Here is a 19,153-nt window from a genome sequence, read left to right on the forward strand (position 1 = left end):
GGAGGAGAGTCTGGAGCTAATGTTGCTCAGTTACGACTTTTATTATGCAAAAAACCTAAACAAAACCTCACTCTTCGCTGCATTTTATGCTGAGCTCTTTTACTGGAAAACAAATGCAACATTGAAACTCGGGCCCTAGAGTATATGTCAACCCCACACCATTTGAAAATCTCAATTTACTGACACTGTTGAATTTGGAGAAACAGCAACTCTTCTCCCCCCAAAGTGGTAATGAAAGACTGCCTTTCTTTAACTTTTATTTTTAAAAGACTGATTCTAGTCTAATCTCATTTTAATTTGACCTTATTTTTGATTAGAAGAAAAGACTTGGGGGGCCTGCCCCGTGGTGCAGCGGTTAAGTTCGCACGTTCCACTTTGGTGGCCAGGGTTTGCCGGTTCGGATCCTGGGTGCAGCGATGCCATCGCTTGGCAAGCCATGCTGTGGTAGGCGTCCCACATATAAAGTAGAGGAAGATGGGCATGGATGTTAGCTCAGGGCCAGTCTTCCTCAGCAAAAAGAGGAGGATTGGCAGCAGACATTAGCTCAGGGCTAATATTCCTCAAAAAAAAAAAAAAAAGAAGAAGAAGAAGAAAAGACTTGGTATTGATGAGGATTTTTAGGCTGCTTAATTTTAAAATGGTTTATGATGAGGATTTTTAGGCTGGTTACTTTTAAAACTGCAGATGAGAAGCAGGCTCCCAGGACTGGAATTTTGCTTGCCCTTTTGAGACATTTGCGTTTGTGAAGGAAGGGGGGATGACCTTGTCAGGACCTGAAATTGGCCACTCCAGGATATGTCTCTTTGGCATCAGGATTGTTTTGGGCTGATTGCTTTCGATAAACTGGGACAGGGAAGGAGGCTCTGGGGAATGGAACTTGCCCTTGTTGGGACACATTTACATTTGTAAGGTAAATCTCTATCTGTAAAAGGTGCCTCCCTCTCTGTACCAGGAAGAAGAAGAGAGATGACCTTGTCCCTAGAAACTCTTAATGGGGAAGGCAAGAACTTAAGTTGGTTGCTGTCTGGCAATCTCATGTAACTGGTTTAGGGTGGTGGCGTCTAACCTTTCTAACCTTTACTTAATCCAATTTGATTCTTGTCTAAAAGTCATGGGATCACCCAACGACCAGACCCCACCTGCACTGATACCATGTTAACTTTTTTTTGTTCTTTCCTTTGTCTTGTAAAGAGATGAATCATATACCTATGCCTTAAATTTAGCTCTAACCCTCAACTTGGGGCAGCAGCAGGAGCTCTGACTGCCTGTGGGTCTTGTCCCCACACACCAGCTCTGCCTGCCCATTGGTCCTGTCCCCATACCAGCGGGAGCAGCAGCAGCTGCTCTGCCTGCCCATGGGCCCTGTCCTCGTGCCAGCGGGGGCAGCAGAAGCGGCGGCAGCAGAAGCTCTGACTGCCCATGGCTCCTTGTCCCCATGCTACACTATTCTCTAAATAAAAGAGCACTACTGCCAGATCTTAAGAGTCTAAGAAATCTTTCTTTCGACTCCTTGGCTCACCGACCCCGCATCAGTATGAAATATATAGTAACTTTTGGGAACAACCTGAACCATCAGGAGACATCAGTTATGACGCGGGTGTACAGGGAAGGGACTGGCAGTGTGCAGAAAGGGCTGGTCTGGTTTGGGAGGCATGGACTCTACTGGAAAAGGCCGTGGTTTTGGCACCAGGAGTTCATGGGTTCAAATCCCAACTCTACCATAGTAGCTGATGATGCCACGTAAAAGCTGTCGACTGTAACAGAGTTTTTAAATCCTCTGACTTTACAGTGTTCTACAGGGATGTTGTGCAGGATGAATGAGTCGACGTGCATGCAGAACCTCACTGTGCGGCCGCTGGAAGGAGCACAATGAACACGAGCTCCCTCCACTTCTCCATTCGTGTAATGCAATGAGGGAAACGTCTCAGAGTCAAGCACATCTTCCAGAGAGAAAGGCAAGGGAAGGGGTGCACGAGAATAGAGAAGAGGTTTCTGGGTAATATTCAAGGTGTGTGATCCAGGTAGAGAATCGCATGAGGAAACCAGGCCTAGAACTATCCAAAGACAAGAAGGAAGCATCAGGATGGAATCGTTCTTCTTGAAGAGGAAGCAGGAGAATGTCAGGGTGGGGACTGTGGGAGCCCTGGGGTGAGTTCTTTCCAATCAATAACAGGATGGAGCAAGTCTGAACGCGCTGGGCTGCAATGTTCGGCCTAGAGCAGCCTTCTCAACCTTTCCTGATGGCAGAAAACAGCAAATGAGGAGACGCTGCATCCAAAGCTTAGGACAGTCTCCAGATGACCCAATGAGACTCTGGAAGGTCAGCATCTTCCCATCTCTTGGGAGGTCCTTATGGACAACTCCTCAATGTGAAATATGTCTGAGATCTCCATGTCCCTGGTTTGCTAAGGGCCATTCTGATTTAAAACAGGTCCTGCTCTTTTCAGAACACTGGTGAGAAGCAGAGAACCCAATCGTGGGAGAACTAAAGGAAAGAGATCTGAAGCCATCCAGGGACCGCCATCAGCAGGGCAGGCGAGGCCCTCACCGTCCCTGCGGCTCCCGAGCTGGGGTGGGATGCTTGCCCCATAGCACAGCTTCTGCAAGGCTGCGAGCAGTGAGTCCTTTGGGACCTGAGTGCTTCAGAAGCCCCGATGCGTTCGGGTCACAGGGCCTACGTCTCCCATTCCCCACAGAAACTCCATCTGAGAAGTGCTGTTAGCTGACTGAGTAACTTAGTATCTCCCTGAGAGGGATGTAGAGCCTCGGAATCTCTTTCAGCCTGTTATTAATGGGCAGTCATGCTCAGACATAACAGAAAATGAACACAGCTTCTGAAAAATGCTTGATTTACACATGGGCTCTGAAAAAGTTCTGGCACAACCTGTGTTGTTCAAGAATCTGAGCTGCCGTACGAGGTGGTCCAGGGAGCAGTCCGCCAGGAAGCTGTGAAAATGACCACTAGGCCTTCCTTTCGGGGCGCAGCAGACAAGGCCTGGGGCCATGGTCTGTAGGAGGGCACAGGCAGTGGGAGGGACAGGTAAGCGCACGTGTGTGTCTTACGCTTGTCCTTTAAGGTGGGCAGAGAAGGTATCATTTTCTCCGTTTTATGGATAAGGAAATTGAGACCCAGAGTTTTTAAGAGTTTAGTCTTGGGTCACTCCTACTTCCCCCCTTTCCTGCATACCACACTGTTTCCAGAGCAGGTGCAGAATGAACACTGCAGCCCCAACGACAGAGAGGGCTGGCCCAGCTTAATCCCTGTCTCCCTGGAAATGTTGATAACGGATGGATAAGGATAGACTACTTTGCAAAAGTCCAGGTTTGTATGTAGCATCTCCCAAATTTAGCATTTCAGGTTCACGGAGTTGTAGTGGAGAATAATGAAGAAAATAAAAACAAGTGTTCATTTTTCCAGGGCCAATCAGACTACTTAAATAGACCGTACAGCTCCTGGTGTTAGTATGGCAAAAGAAAGGAGAGACGGAGCAGGTTCATGACCTGGGGCATTTAAGCGCCATACAAAAGATGAATCATTGAAAGCTCTGCCTTAAAAAATTCCCCCATGAATTCAGTTTTGCACGAGTGAATAACACTACTTATAAAAACAGAGCAACAAAAACAAAACTAAAAAGCAGTTTTATCAGAGTGTTATAATATCTTTAGTGACATTTAAATTTTTAAATTTTTTGTCCCTACTTTATCTCCCCAAACCTCACCCCCTCCATACATAGTTGTATATCTTAGTTATGGGTCCTTTTAGTTGTGGCATGTGGGATGCCGCCTCAATGTGGCCTGATGAGTGATGCTACGTCTGCACCCAGGATCTGAAATGGCGAAACCCTGGGCTGCCACAGTGGAGCTCGAGAACTTAACCACTTGGCCACGGGGCTGGCCCCTAAATTTTTAAATTATTTTTGTAGGAAGTAATGAGGACAACGTGAACTCCTGGTTGGTCCAGTATTTGCTGATGGTTTCAAGCATCTTTGAAACAGAGCTGGAGTCCTTAGAAGTTACAGGCAGGTAGGAGAGAGTCTCCCTACACCCTTTAAAATGTAAAAATCAAGGTCATGTTTGACTGTCCTGTGGGAATCGTTCCCTCTACCCATGGCTGGTCTCTAAATTCCTGCTGGTAGCATTGTCCCACCTGGAATGCCCACATCACCACCTCTGCCACTTCCCAGCCTGCCCATCTTTTGAGATTCACTTCAAGTGTGACCTTCTTCAGAAAGCCTCCAATGAGCCCTCAACTGAAGAGCAACACCCCCTTTTTGGGGCTCCATGGATCTTAATCCCTTTAGCAGGACATATGGTCGCTGGTACACACATTCCCCTCCTACCAGGTCAAGCTCCCTGCGGAGCTGGTCTCCATATCTCTGCATCTTCCATGTTAATTAGCAGAAAGCCCCCATTTTAAATATTCGAAGAATCACAGACTTTATGAATGAGTGGTCATTTGGTTTCTGTGATAATATATTGATGCCAGAGAACAGGCTTAAAAAAAAAATCATAACAAGTGAGCAATGGCTTGCAGGTCTTTTTACAAAAAAAAAAAATTCATTGACATTTAGTGTGAATCTTTTAAGCTTTAACTGTTCCTTCTCCTTCTAACAAAACTTATTCTTCAGGCACACCAGCTGAGAATAATGACAGCTTAGAGAATTTTATGTTATTTTGAAATATTAAAATGTCCCCTGTTATACCCAAATTTAAAAATAATTCACTCTTTCACTCCCTCAGTTGCTTCAGTAAAGGGGAGGATTTCTTTTTCTTCTTTTTTTTTTTTGAAGAAGATTAGCCCTGAGCTAACATCTGCCACCAATCCTTCTCTCTTTGCTGAGGAAGACTGGCCCTGAGTTAACATCTGTGCCCATCTTCCTCTACTTTATATGTGGGATGCCTACCACAGCATGGCTTGCCAAGCGGTGCCGTGTCCTCACCCAGGATCTGAACTGGCAAAACCCTGGGCTGCCGAAGTGGAGCGTGCAAACTTAACCATTTGACCATGGGGTTGGCCCCTCCAGTTATTTTTTGATTTCTCCTTTGACCCAATAGTTGTTCAGTAGCATTTTGTTTAATTTCCACATATTTGTGGCTTTTCTAGTTTTCTTCCTGTAGTTGATTTCTAGTTTCATACCATTGTGGTCAGAAAAGACGCTTGGTATTAATTCAATCATCTTAAATTTATTGAGACTTGTTTTGTGGCTTAGTATGTGATCTATCCTGGAGAATGTTCCACATGCATTCAAAAAGAATGTGTATTGTGTGGTTTTTGGATGGAATGTTCTGTGTATATCTGCTAAGTGCATCTGGTCTAATGTGTCATTTAAGGTCAATGTTTCCTTAATGATCTTCTGTTTGGATGATCTATCCATTGATGTAAGTGGACTGTTGAAGTTCCCTGCTATTATTGTGTTACTGTCTTTTTCTTCTTGTATGTCTGTTAATTATTGATTTATATATTTAGGTCCTCCTATGTTGGGTGCATAGACACTTATGAGCATTATATCCTCTGGTTGGATTGTTCCTTTTATCATCATGTAGTGCCTTTCTTTGTTTCTTGTTACAGTTTTTGTTTTGAAGTCTATTTTGTCTGATATAAGTATTGCTACCCCAGCTTTCTTTTCATTGCCATTTGCATGGAGTATCTTTTTCCATCCCTTCACTTTCAGTTTGTATCTTTAGGTCTGAAATGTGTCTCTTGTATGCAGCATATATATGGGTCTTGTTTTTCAATCCAATCAGCCACCCCATGTCTTTGGATTGGAGCATTTAGCCCATTGATGCTTACAGTAGCTATTGACAAGTATGTACTTATTGCCATTTTGTTATTTTTTTCTGGATTTTTTAGTAGTTCTTCCCTGTTCCTTTCTTCTCCTCTTGCTCTCTTCCCTTGTGGTTTGATGGCTTTCTTTAGTATCATGTTTGGGTTCCTTTCTCTTAATTTTTTGTGCATTTATTATAGGTTTCTGTTTTGTGATTACCATGAAGTTCATAAACAATAACCTACTTAAATAGCAATCTATATGAAGTTGATGGTCTCTTAAGTTTGACCTCTTGCTAAAAGCTCTACTATTTTATTCCTCTCCTCCCACATTCTATGTTTTTTATATCATACTTAATCTCTTTTGTGTGTGTATGTATCTGTTAACCTCTTATCTTTGAAGTAGATAATTTTAGTACTTTTGTCTTTTGACCTTCATATTAGCTTCACAGGTGGTTGATTTGCTACCTTTACTATATATTTGCCTTTACCACTGATTTAACTTAACTTATTTTTTTGATAATTTTCTTATTCCTATTTATGGTCTTTTTTCCCCCACTTCAGTAAGTCTCTTTAGAATTTCCCTGGTTTCTTGGTGATAAAGTCCTTTAGTTTTTGCTTGTCTGGAAAACTCTTTATCTCTCTGTCCATTCTGAGTGATAATCTTGCTGGATAGAATATTCTTGGCTGTAGGTTTTTTTCTTTTCAGCACTTTAAATATATCATGCTACTGCCTTCCAGCCTGTAAGGTTTCTGCTGAGAAGTCAGCTGATAGCCTTATGGGGTTTCCTTTGTATGTAACTTGTTGTCTTTCTCTTGCAGCTTTTAGGATTCTTTCTCTTTAGTTCTTGACATTTTAATTATAATGTGTCTTGGTGTGCACCTCTTTGGGTTCATCTTGTTTTGTGTTCTCTGTGCTTCCTGTACTTGTATGTCTGTTTCCTTCCTTAGGTTAGGAAAGTTTTCAGCTATTACGTCTTCAAATAGCCTCTCTGCCCCTTTGTCTCTCTCTTCTACTTCTGGGACACCTATAATATGGATGTTAGTGCACCTGATGTTGTTCCACAGGTCCCTTAGACTGTTCTCATTGTTTTCAATTCTCTTTGATTTTATCTGTTCATCTTGGATGATTTCCTCTAGTCTTTCATCCAGCTCACTGATTCATTCTTCTGGATCATCTACTCTGCTATTGAGTTCCCCTAGTGAGTTTTTCATTTCCATTATTGCATTCTTCATTTTTGATTGGTTCTTTCTCATATTTTCCAGTTCTTTGTTGAAGTTCTCACTGTGTTCATCTGTTCTTCTCCCAAGATCAGTGAGCATCCTTATGATTATCGGTTTGTACTCTTTATCAGATAGATTGTTTATCTCAGTTTTGCTTAGTTCTTTTGTTGAAAATTTGTTCTGTTCCATTATTTGGAACATATTCCTTTGTCTCCTCATTTTGCCTATTTCTCTGTGCTTATGTCTATGTTTTAGGTAGATCAACCATGTCTCCTGATCTTGGAGAAGTGGTCTTATGGGGCCCAGCAGTGTGCTTACCTCTTATCACCAGTTCCACATGTTCCAGTGTCCCCTGTATGGGCTACATGTGTTCTTCTGTTGTGGCAGGGTTGCTCTTACTGCAGGTGCACAGGAAGGATAGGCTGTCCCCCTGGCTGGCTGGTTGTAAGGCTCAACTGAGTGTGGCTGCAATGGTCACTTTAGTCACTTTATTGGGCAGGGGGAGCCCTAGCACAGATGGCTGCAAGGTCTAATGGCCCATTCGCTGCAGCTTTTCTGTTAAGTTAATAGGCCCCCAGCATGGCTGGTTGCTAGGCTCAGGGGCTCACAATTACAAGGCTATTGTCAGCTCTCTCAGTAGTGCAGCTGGATGGAGCTGGCTCCAGGCATGGGAGCAATCAATTGTTTCAGGCATTGGAAGGTGAGGCTGATCCCCTATATGGGTGTTTGAGAAGCACAAGTCTGCTGCAGCTGACAAGCCCCATTGCCAGCAGGCCTACATCCTGTCCAAGCAGTCCTGCCCCATGTGCACATCCCACCCCACTGAACTGGACCCACTCACCCTGCTTCAGAGGCCCCACACACTCTGCCAACACAGATCTGCCCCTCACACAGCCCCTGCCCTGCAAGGCAGACCCACTTGTCCCACTGCAGAGGTCCCACCCACCCCACCTTTGCAGGCCCACAAGTTGCCTGAGGGCTTGATGGTGGGTGGTGCCTGTCCCTAGGGTGAGCTGCCTGCCCTGGCTGAGGTAGATTAGATCAGTTGTCTTGTAAGCGGGGCAAACTCCTGCACTAACAGACCAGAGGAAGAACTCCAATGGCGTCTGCCAGCATCTGCGTGAGCATGCCTGTACTAAGTCACAGTAATGGCTGCTGCCAATGTCTCAGTCCCTGGGGAGGTGGTCCCAGCCATCTCTTGCCTCCCTGACATGCACCCAGAGCCTATCAAATGAGTCTCTTCACCAAAGGACTGTGCACCTTCTGGTGATTTTGTGTTGCTTTCTGAAACAGGTGAATTTGTACCCTTTAAGAGCAGGCTTTTCTTTCTCTCATGTTCGATAGCTTTTCTGGGGGCATTCTCCATTGTTGTTAATAGACAACAAAGCCAGATATTATGACACTCGTCTCGGTTGTGCTGAGTTCAAAAGCTGCTTATGGTGGCATAGCTCTCCCACTCAGATTCCCTGCTCCTCCAGGGAATGCTTTGTACTTGAACATTGCTCCCGGCCGGCTGTGAAGCCCAATGGCTAGAATGTGGCTTTTTTCTTATCCAGAAAGGAAGTTTTGTCTCTTCCACTGTAGTCACCATTGTCCCTTGTTGTGGGGGTTCTTTTTATTCCAGATTTCAGTTCTCTCTCAGGGGTAATTGTTCCAAGGGTAGTTGTAAATTTGTTGTGTCCATAGGAGGAGGTGAGTTCAGAGTCCTCCTATGCTGCCATCTTCCCAGCAAAGCCTCTAAAATTCAATACCAAAGACACGCTGTGTATCTGTTGGTGTCCTGTGACCTTTTGGAGGGCCACAGATCATTGTACTCTCTATTATTTTTTAACCTCCCCCCATAACCAGTTTTCCTCCCTGTGGGGCAGAACCAGCCCTGTCGAGAACATATCCCTAGACGTCCACTGCACGACGTGTCACCATCTGTTCTGCATCACTTATTGGTGACTGTGTTGTCCCTCCAGCAGATTCTGAGTTCCTGGAAGCTGGAGTCTGCCCCTAGCCTGGGTAAATATTACCTTGTACATAGCAGGCATTCAGTAAACATGTGAGCTGAACTGAAAGAAAATTCTGTTTAAAATAAAATGGAAGAATGTGAACCAGTTTGAATACCACTGAGCTGCTTTCAAATGAGTGGCTTATCTGCAACTGCTTAGTCACTTGTGAAATGAAAATACTCTCATGAAAAAGCTTCCATGTATGGTCCCCAAATCCATTAGACTAGAGGAAACAGAATTGTTAGGTTAATTTGTATTTTCTGATTACTTTTGCATCATCTTGTACATTAATTAATTGCCATGGTTTGATGTTTGCAACTCAGAGATAAATGAGTAAATTCTTGCTTTTAAAATAGGAAATAAAAATTTCTTTTTAAAAGCAAAATTATAAAATCTTGTTTTAGATTGCACCTTTGTAGCTATGTGCTTACCCACAGAGATCCTTTGCCTTCCAACCCTGATTTGATTATCAGGTATTAGCATGTGTGTGTTAAAGATGAAAAAGGGCATTGCCACAGTTTAGCTCCTCCCACCCCCACCCCCTCCAAATTGTTAAAAATTCAAGTTAGTGACAACTGGAAGTGAATAGAACAGACAAATTGACTATTTTAAAAAACGTGGCCTTATCAAAATGCTGCTCATGATAAGATTACTGGGAGCTTAACCCACAGTGGAATTACACAATACGGTTTCCACAGAACTTAAAGGGAAGGGAAGAGAACTGCATCGAAATGGACCAAATGTGCAGCCCTTGCCTCTCCTTGACTGTATATAAATATGCAACTCCTGCTCCAGCTGCCACTCGAGGGTTTAGAGGAAATCACTGGGGCATTTGTGTCTGAAAGAACTGCATAGGCTCCTAGTGCTTCTGGGCTGTGGTGACCGCAGGGCTGGGGGCCCTTTTCTGCTGGGGCTGCAGAGTATGGAAGTGGGGAGGGGGTTCCCGACACCACAGTGAGAAGACGATTTTCTCTTTTCATTATTCATATTGTGTCCTTAAGAACCAGACTTTTTAAATATTCTCAGTAGAGAATAACTTGATTCACCTACCAACACGCCCCCGCCTTTACCTTCTGTCTCCTGAGACACAAATGAGGGGGCGCCTCTTTCTTCCCTGTTGTGATCTAAGTGCTTCCCCTGCTCTCTCGCTCGCTCTCTGTCACTGCAAGGTTATAAGTCAGTGTTTCCGAACGTGCATGAGAATCATCTTGGGATTCTTGTTCAAAGGCACATTCCTGCCCTGCCTTCAGATTATTACTGATTTAGAATTGGGGAGAGGGGGTGACCCCGCTGCTTTGAGGCAGCCAGAGGGAACTTCGGCTCCTCCTTCCATTTTATTCTGGTGATTTTCTTTTTTTTTTAAAGATTGGCACCTGAGCTAACAACTGTTGCCAATCTTTTTTTTTCCTGCTTTTTCTCCCCAAATTCCCCTAGTATATAGTTGTATATTTTAGTTGTGGGTCCTTCTAGTTGTGGCATGTGAGACACGGCCTCAGCATGGCCTGATGAGCGGTATCATGTCCGCGCCCAGGATCCAAACTGGCAAAACCCTGGGCCATTGAAGCGGAGCGTGTGAGCTTAACCACTCGGCCACGGGGCCGGCCCCTTATTCTGGTGACTTTTTTTAAGGTCAGCACTATTAGCCGTGAATTTCATCCTCTACCAGATTTGCCCTGAAGAGTTTAGTGTCAGTTTTCACCTTGATTTTCTGAAAAGGAAAGGACTGGGCCCATTTGTATAATCATACAGCGCTAATGATTAAGAAGGGATTCTGGCAAGTTGTCAGGGCTGACAACAGGGCCAACAAGCCTGGAACAACGTTGAGCTATGAGGTTACCTCACCCCAATGTTTCCATGGTAGTACAGCTTTAAACCTTGGTGGTGTGACATCGTCTAGGATAACGAAGCCACAACCCCAACATGGGGACACACTGGGGAATATCTTGATGCAGTCCAACAACAGGACATATTTAGTAGTGGAGGAAACGCGGGGAACATACCTTATGTTAGACTGCTCGCGTACCTCTTACATGATAAGAGAAGTAGGAAAAAGTTGAAATTGCTTAAGACAGTATTGTTGTACATGAGAGGAAGATATTTAAGGAAGAAAGTTTTCACTGGCAGTGGTTCTAAATTATGTTTTCAGACATGGGGGCCCCAAAAGAAAGATTATGACAGACATGCGCTTTTCTGGGTGTGAGCATTCGTGTAAAGCATAGATCTTACAGCGTCATTGTTTCTTTCTGTTCCTTTTCTTGGCTTGTATTCCTTACGGCTGATTTTGTATACAGTGAACTACAGTATTTACATTTTCTGGAATATTCTGACCTAGGACAGGCTGAGCTATCATGAAAGCACAATTTGTTTCAACTTCTTAGGGATTTTGGTTCTGCTAAAGGTTAGGTCCCATATAATAGCTCTAATTTATTAGTCCAGTATGCACAGGCCCTGCACAGGCACTTTGCTTAGTCATCATGACAATCCAGTAAAGTTGATACTATCGTACGGTTTTCCAGATGAGGAAATTGAGACCTAAAGAGGTTAAGCGACTTCCCAAAGTCATACAGCTAGTAAATGGTGAAGCTGTAATTAAAGTAAGATCAATTTAAAAAAAAAAAAAGATCTGTTTAGCTCCAAAGCCTGGACTCTTCACTATTCTTCTAGTTTCAGAGATTAAAAACTTTCAGGCTCTCCTCCACCTGGACCAGCAGGAACTGCATGTAACATTTTTCTTTATATTTAAAGATGACGTGGCTGACAGTGAGTACTACCTTTGTGTGTACTGAAGCAGCTAAGACCAGCATATGACTGTCACAGGGACAGTGTATTTGGACAAGAGAAAAAGGCAGAGGATAGAAAAGTTTTACCAATAATCTTTGTTACTAGATGGTAACAATGAGCCATTACCTTCATCCTGTATTGTCTACCCTGCAGGCACTTGGAAGGATCCAAGTTACGAAACGATGAACATCGATATTGCCCAATGTTCCTGGCAGACGAAGGAACGGCAGACATTGTGTGCTCTAGTGTGCCTCGCTGCATCAGGACAATTCCTGTTAAAGTACATTTTTCTACTGTCTTCTATCTGGGGTCAATAGCAGATTCCTAATGGGGATCTGCTAGGTGGTGATGCTGCCTGTTATTCTCATTGCTGTTGAACATTCCACCTCACTGTGAGAGTCCATACTCCTTCTTCTTCTACTCCTATAGACTACGGTATGGCCCTCGGCCCGTCATTAGTTGCTGTGGGGTATTATACAACGGATAGGCTTGACCTGCCGCAGCCTGAAGGCAAGCCCCTGGATGCGCACTAAATGTGAGCTTAACCAGCCACAAGCTGTTTCAGGGCAGGCACCATATACAGCTTCCACATCTTTTATTAATTGACTGTTTTGATTTCTAAAACTGTTTTTTTTTTTTTTTTTGATTTTATTTTTTCCTTTTTCTCCCCAAAGCCCCTCGGTACATAGTTGTGTATTCTTCGTTGTGGGTTCTTCTAGTTGTGGCACGTGGGACGCCGCCTCAGCGTGGTCTGATGAGCAGTGCAATGTCCGCGCCCAGGATTCGAACTAGCGAAACACTGGGCCGCCTGCAGCGGAGCGCGCGAACTTAACCACTTGGCCACGGGGCCAGCCCCTCTAAAACTGTTTTTTAAAAAATCATGGAATAAACACATATTTCTTGTAAAAAAGTCAAACCCTACAAAAATGTATAAAGACACTTTCCCTTCCCCTACCTATAATCCCCAGAACTAAGCACTCACTAGAAGTTGTTGTGTAGCCTTTCAGAGTTTTGCTAGATATATTCAAAATGTATAAACTTTAGGGGCTGGCCCCGTGGCCGAGTGGTTAAGTTCGCGCGCTCCGGGGCAGGCGGCCCAGTGTTTCGTTAGTTCGAATCCTGGGCGCGGACATGGCACTGCTCATCAGACCACGCTGAGGCAGCGTCCCACGTGCCACAACTAGAAGAACCCACAACGAAGAACAACGAAGAATACACAACTATGTACCGGGGGGGCTTTGGGGAGAAAAAGGAAAAAATAAAAATCTTTAAAATGTATAAACTTTAAAAATTGTGATTGTACTATAATACTGTCCTGAAACTTTTTTTTTAACTCAACAATTATCAACAGAAAGTATTCTATGACAATACACATATAGAGCTGCTCATTCTTTTTTATCAGCTTCACACTACTCTATTGTATGGATAGTCCATAACTTACTTCACCAGTTTCCTAGTGATAGACGTTTATACTGTGTCCAATTTTTTGCTGTTACAAACAGTAGTTCAATGGGCAGCCCAGCAACTAGCCCCCGTGTTATCTGATTTACACTGAAAATGAGCCTTTGCAGGAGGGCCGGACAGCTCCGCTCTGTGACTCCACATGTCTGGTGGACACTGGGGTAAAGGGAGGCTGGATGGTGGTGAGGCGGGGGTGCTACCTCTGCTCCCAAAAGTGCAGACAGCCGCTCCTCACTCCAGGGGGCCTCCTAATCGTGGGGGAGAGCCTGTGACCTCACGCAGGACATGGTGGGCAAGTGGTGGCTCCAGGCTCCCTGCAGCTTAGACCTCTTTTTTCTCACCTTTGGTCTCTGTCCTCATTCCCAAACCACCCAGAGGCAGAGCCGCTGAAGGAGCTCCAGCCTGAGTTCCAGCTCAGCATGCAGCCCCTGTAGGCCCACTGTCTAATCTAGGGCCGAGCCAGTAACTCACATCCTGTCAGGAAACATTCAGACTCATGAGAGCAGAAGCCCCGAATGGACAGGAGGGAGGAATGATGAATATATTTTTCACTGGGGAAGAAGGAACATGAAAGGTTCAGAACTCAGAGTACTTTTAGGAAGGGCTAACTGTAATGGGCCAAATGATGCCCTAAATCATACAGCTGGAGAGCCACCAAAAAGAGGTGAGGGCAAACAAACACGTTATTCTGAGGGAGGGTAAGGGGTGGGATAGACCATTGGCTTGGGTATCCATGGTGAGTGGTGGAAAGGCAGAGGAGTTCCTTTCTCTCACTACCTCCTGCAAGGTTCTTCAAATGCTAATGAGCTCAAGGAGCTTGTGAAAATGCTGATTCACGGGTCCCACCCTCACAGCTCCTGCCTGTCCCACGGGGCCAGGCCTCCCGCATGTGTAGGTTCCCCGGCTCCTCAGGTGATTCATATTGCTTGTTCTGGAGGCCAAACCTTGAGAAGTACTGCTGTATTGTGGTCTGGCAGGTATGTCAGAGGTTCAAAACAGTCGGGAAATAATGCTTCAGGACGTTGTCACTCATAGTTTGAGAACAGTTACCAAAAGCTCTCTGAGGAGAAAAGCAGATTAATTGCTTTGCTCACTTCTACCCCTCTTTTTAAAGCTTGAGTGTCTTTACTCTGTATCCATCTTCATCCCTCTCCCCACCTGAAGAAGGTGTGGTTTATTTTAAAGCCATGTCAATCAAATGTTTTCAAAGTGTGGGGGACCTTGGGATACTGGACAGAGGTAAGGTGCTAAGCTGGAGAAACCAGAGAAGGCGAGGAGGGCGGACGAGACTGAGGAGGAGGAGGTGCCACCCTTAGTACACCTGACGACGATTGCTCAGCATGTTACTCCATCCTTATGCCATCGTTGACTCTGCTAAAAGGGAAGGCCCAGGGGGCACTGTGCTGGCCTCTGTAGGCCATCGCTGGTCCAGGCAGGACAGCCTTGGCAGTCAATCATTTTCGGGATGCCAAAGGTGGCAGAGGGAATATCTCTGACTCCAAAGGAGAGCAAAGCTCTTTATACCGAAGACTTAATTGGTCTCTCAAAAAGAAAAGTACAACTCAATTTTTCCTTCCCAGAAAAAGAAATAGGGAAAGTTAGTGAAAAAGAGAAATGGAAAAGTTGGCATTTGTGAAATGTTGGCATTTTGGTTCTATGGTAGGCATTTATTTCAGTGGAGACAGCTAACAAGTCCATGCTCCAGGGGAAAGCTAACCCAGCACACTGGAGGGGAGGAAGGAGGCGGAAGTGCTGGCCTCCGCCCTGGCCTCCCTAGGCCCCCTGTGGTGCTAACTGTGGCTGCGTGCTGGGGTGAAGGCCTTCTGCTCTGCAGCACAGAAGAGCAGGGCAAAAGACCCTAGGGAGGGGCTGTGTTTTCTGTTGGCAGATTTATACCAACACAACCTTCACTGGAGGGAAGAACTAGCATCTTGAATTGAAAAAAAAAGAGGTATCTAAGAATGCAGCCTTTGAGTGGAGAGGCAGCATTCAAGGCTGCAAGTAGCGCTGGTGTGAGCCGGTTTCCTGCAGCCCTGCTCTGTCACCAGGAACTTGCATGCCCTTGGGAAGGAGACCTAGTAGCTCGTTCATAGATAACGTGAGAGGATTAGATTTGCTGAGCATCAAGGTCCAGGAAATCAGATTAGAAGTTCAGGGAACTGCATTTGTAGGCATTAAGTAAGCATTTGTTAAATTGAGTTATCTAACAAATGCAGTATCTTTTAGAACTAAACGAGAGCACGTAAGGCTACTTTGGGGTTACCTGTCATGTCTCAGTATGGGTGTAGGCAGCACGCTTGTCAGGAGCCATCCAAACTCAGCCAGGGTGTGCAGCAGAGGGCCATAATCCGTCTTGATTTCACAGCCCTGCGTGAATAAACATAAAGCTCAGTCTAATGGCAAAGACAACCAGCTACACCAGTGGCTGCAATAAAGGGTCATGGGTGTTAGGACAAGGGGAGCTCCCGCTCCATTAGGTGTCATTTCACTGGGCTGCAGTCTTCCTGGGCTTCATTTTCTGCTGCCTTCTAACCATTGAACCAAGTTAGAAACACTGGGGATCAGAGTGGACAGAGGTTTCCATCTGGTTCTGCAAAGCTTGGGTCTTGTTTCCTTGGTCTTGTCTTCGGGCATCAAGCTTTAATGGGGGTGGGGTGGGGTGGGTGGGGAGAAACTACATTTCAAAAAGGCTCCCTAGTTGATTTGGACCCAAGTAGCTTACACACCACACTCTCAGAAACACTGGTCTGGGGATTGGGACGTGAGGACAAGGGTGGGGAGTGAGGACTGGGGAGTGAAGGGGAGAGGAGCTTAGGTGCACAGGCTTTTCATTGCTATTTCTCCCTTGGAACCTGGAGCTTTACATCTTCCTCCAAATCCGATTATTTCCCCCTCAATGGAATTTCTAGTTTCCTTGAAAATGGGCTACGTCTTTCTAATCTTTGTAAGGTCTGGAAGACAAAAATGTCCCTGAAGGAGCCTGTCAGTGAGGGCCTCGTCCACACAACACAGTAGACCCGAATTCAGTGTGGACACCTCAAGGGCAGTCCATTCGGTGACAGCTGAATTCAGAGTGCACATCAGCAGCAATGTCCTCTCTGACTAGGAAGGACAATGCTGTGTGTACATATTTGGCCTGGCGAGAGAGAGAACACCTTTTGGATATTTTTGCCTTTGAAAGTCAATTCACAAGGTAAACAAAACCATGCACATTGGTTGCTTGGAGATAAAATACTAGTTATTGACTGAATTTTTTTCACTTTCAACCAGTTGTCATGGCATTGTGTAGAGGATCTCAGTGCCAGGGCACTTCGTTTAGGATGAGAATGCCAAATCTTTGGGAATCCACTGCTTTTTATGTATGGATAATTATTTTGCTATCTTCTAACAAAGCTGAACATTGGGTAAAGCAAAATCACCTTTTCACAAATCTGGCAGAAGTCTGGTTGTTTGTGCACTTGTGAGGAACACAGAACACCGCACCGACATGTGTTTGAAGGATACTGCACGTACTAGGCAATGAAGATCTTCTCTTTTTGGTGAGGAAAATTGGCCCTGAGCTAACATTTGTTGCCAATCTTCCTCTTTTTTTTCTTTTTTCTCCCTAAAGCCCCAGTACATAGTTGTATATCCTAGTTGTAAGTCATTATAGTTCTTCTATGCGGGATCCCGCCACAGCATGGCTTATGAGTGGTATATATGTCTGCACCCAGGATCTGAACTGGTGAACCCTGGGCCGCCAATGCCAAATGCGTGAACCCAACAACTTGGCCATGGGGCTGGCCCTGTGAAGATCTTTACCATGTAAAACTAAATATAAAAGAAAAGCTACATTGTCAGAAAATTGCAGTTTACCTCAATAACGGTCCATTGTTCTACCACGATGGCATCATTTCCTTTCCTACTGGAACCTGGAACTCCAGAACCTTCTTCTTCATAGATAAAGAATCCTTCCAAAGATTTAGGCGAATGGTCCCCTGTGAGGAAAAGGATGCAATTAAGAAGAGTTGTAAATACTAAGTGTCTCTTAAGATCATCTAAATCCTTAAGTAACCCTTGTAGGAAGCTGAAAAAAAAATCATACCAATTAATAAACACTTGTTTTAGCTGAATCAATAACATCCTCCTTCTCTTTGAAGGTTAAATTTTTTTTTTTTACTTCACTGAATTAAAATCAAACTACAAACACGAAAATTGCAATAACAAAAACAAGATAAAATAATATCATAAGGTGAAAAGCAAGTGGATTTCTTAAGCCTAAAAAGCATCTGGAAATGACCTTCACTTTGAAATCTAATTTTGGTTTCTGATCTATATGCTGTATGCATGTTAATTATACCATTAAGAGAAACAACATAAAAAAATGTCAACCCTTGAAATTACAGGTGTGATATTAAAACTAATGTGAGGTCAGATTACTTCAAAAAATATAATAACAAAAAATTCTTTACCTCAGTGATGCTTAAAAAAAAAAAAAAAAGAATGGTAACAGGAAGATCCTAAACAGAGGTCATTGTCAAAAGAATTCCTGCTGGGAAGGAAGTTTTAAGGGAGGGCCTCTCTGGCATTTTCTTGAATAGTTGACAATAACCAGCTGGCCAAAACTAAACTGATTTTATGGAAGTTCTTTTGTCTCCTATTTTGCAACGGGAGACAATTTTCCCATGGTCATGTGCTGATCAAACATTTTGGTTTTTATAAAATACAATGCCACATCAAAGTTACCCTAGTTGACAGTTGTCTAAATAATAACCTATAAAGTTGTCAAATGATCTATTAAGCTTACAATGTAATTTTCAGTTTTAATTTTTATTTAATAGGCTATAAACATTAAGAGAAAAATGATCATCACCATTATTACTATTTTTACATCATTTACAATTAGGGCAGAATATCATGAAGAATTTACACTGTTCAGAGTGGTTCCCACAAACCCATAAAGTTGAATTTACTAGATGGAAATGGTTTTCTAATTACAGCGTATGTCCCACTTCCTTTGAATGTACTCGTCCACTGTCACGACAAAGTGACCAGAGGAATTAAATCTGTTTCTGGTTGTAAGTTTAGAGCATCCGAAGACCATCTCTAAAACTGTATGTTCCCCACATCCTTTTTCAGAATGGGAGTGTGAATTTAGAAAATAATTATGTACTGTGATAATCACGTAGTTAATTATAATCTGCCTCTTATTTACTTTGGGATTAGACAATGTAAGAACCCCGGGTTTTGTGGCTCTGTGTCTGTTTTGTTGTTCTGAATATTGAGGTACCCTAGTACTTGTAAACGTCTTTTGGTTTAAAAGACTGAACGTGTGGTGGACTCATCAACGTGATACTACACAAGAACAAAAAGAAAGACTCACTGTTATGCAACAACACGGAGGAATTTCAGAGAGACTGTGTTAAACAAAAGAAGCCAGACACGAAAGAGTATATATGGTATACTTCAACCCACGAGAAGTTCAAGAACAGGCAAAGTTAACCCATGGTGATGAGACGCAGAATAGCGCTCGTCTCCGGGTGGGAGAGTTGACTGGGAAGGGTCAGGAGGAGGTCTTCTGCGATGCTGGAAGTGTTCTGTACTTTTTTCTTTGCATTTCTTTTTTTTCCCTCCGGCTTTATGGAGCTATGATTGACATAAGATTTTTTCCAGCTTTATTGAGCTATAATGGACACATAAGGAAATGTTCTCGATCTTGAACGTTTGTGCTCTATTCAGCTGTACACACAGGATTAATGTACTCTACTACATGTATTTTATACTTCAATTAAGAGCAGACCGTGGCTGAGTGGTTAAGTTCGTATGCTCTGGCTTCGGCGGCCCAGGGATTCTCCGGTTTGGATTCTGGGTGTGGACATGGCACTGCTCATTAGGCCATGCTGAGGCGGCATCCCACATGCCACAACTAGAAGGACCCACAACTAAA

The 19,153-nt window shown here is 44.0% G+C and overlaps 1 protein-coding gene across 1 annotated transcript in view; it reads right to left on the bottom strand.

The window, feature by feature from the left end:
• The window catches only part of RFTN2 (raftlin family member 2), a 66,590-nt gene that overhangs the window by 11,920 nt on the left and 35,517 nt on the right, over window positions 1–19,153 (bottom strand). The window contains exons 6-7 of the mRNA XM_005601665.4: window positions 17,083–17,204; window positions 15,491–15,594 (exon numbers count right to left, since the gene is read on the bottom strand). Of these exons, the coding sequence (XP_005601722.2) occupies window positions 15,491–15,594; window positions 17,083–17,204 (226 nt within the window). The remainder of the gene's footprint in view (window positions 1–15,490; window positions 15,595–17,082; window positions 17,205–19,153) is intronic.

The sequence above is a fragment of the Equus caballus genome, chromosome 18 (genome assembly GCF_041296265.1).
Source record: "Equus caballus isolate H_3958 breed thoroughbred chromosome 18, TB-T2T, whole genome shotgun sequence".
NCBI classification, from domain to species: domain Eukaryota; kingdom Metazoa; phylum Chordata; class Mammalia; order Perissodactyla; family Equidae; genus Equus; species Equus caballus.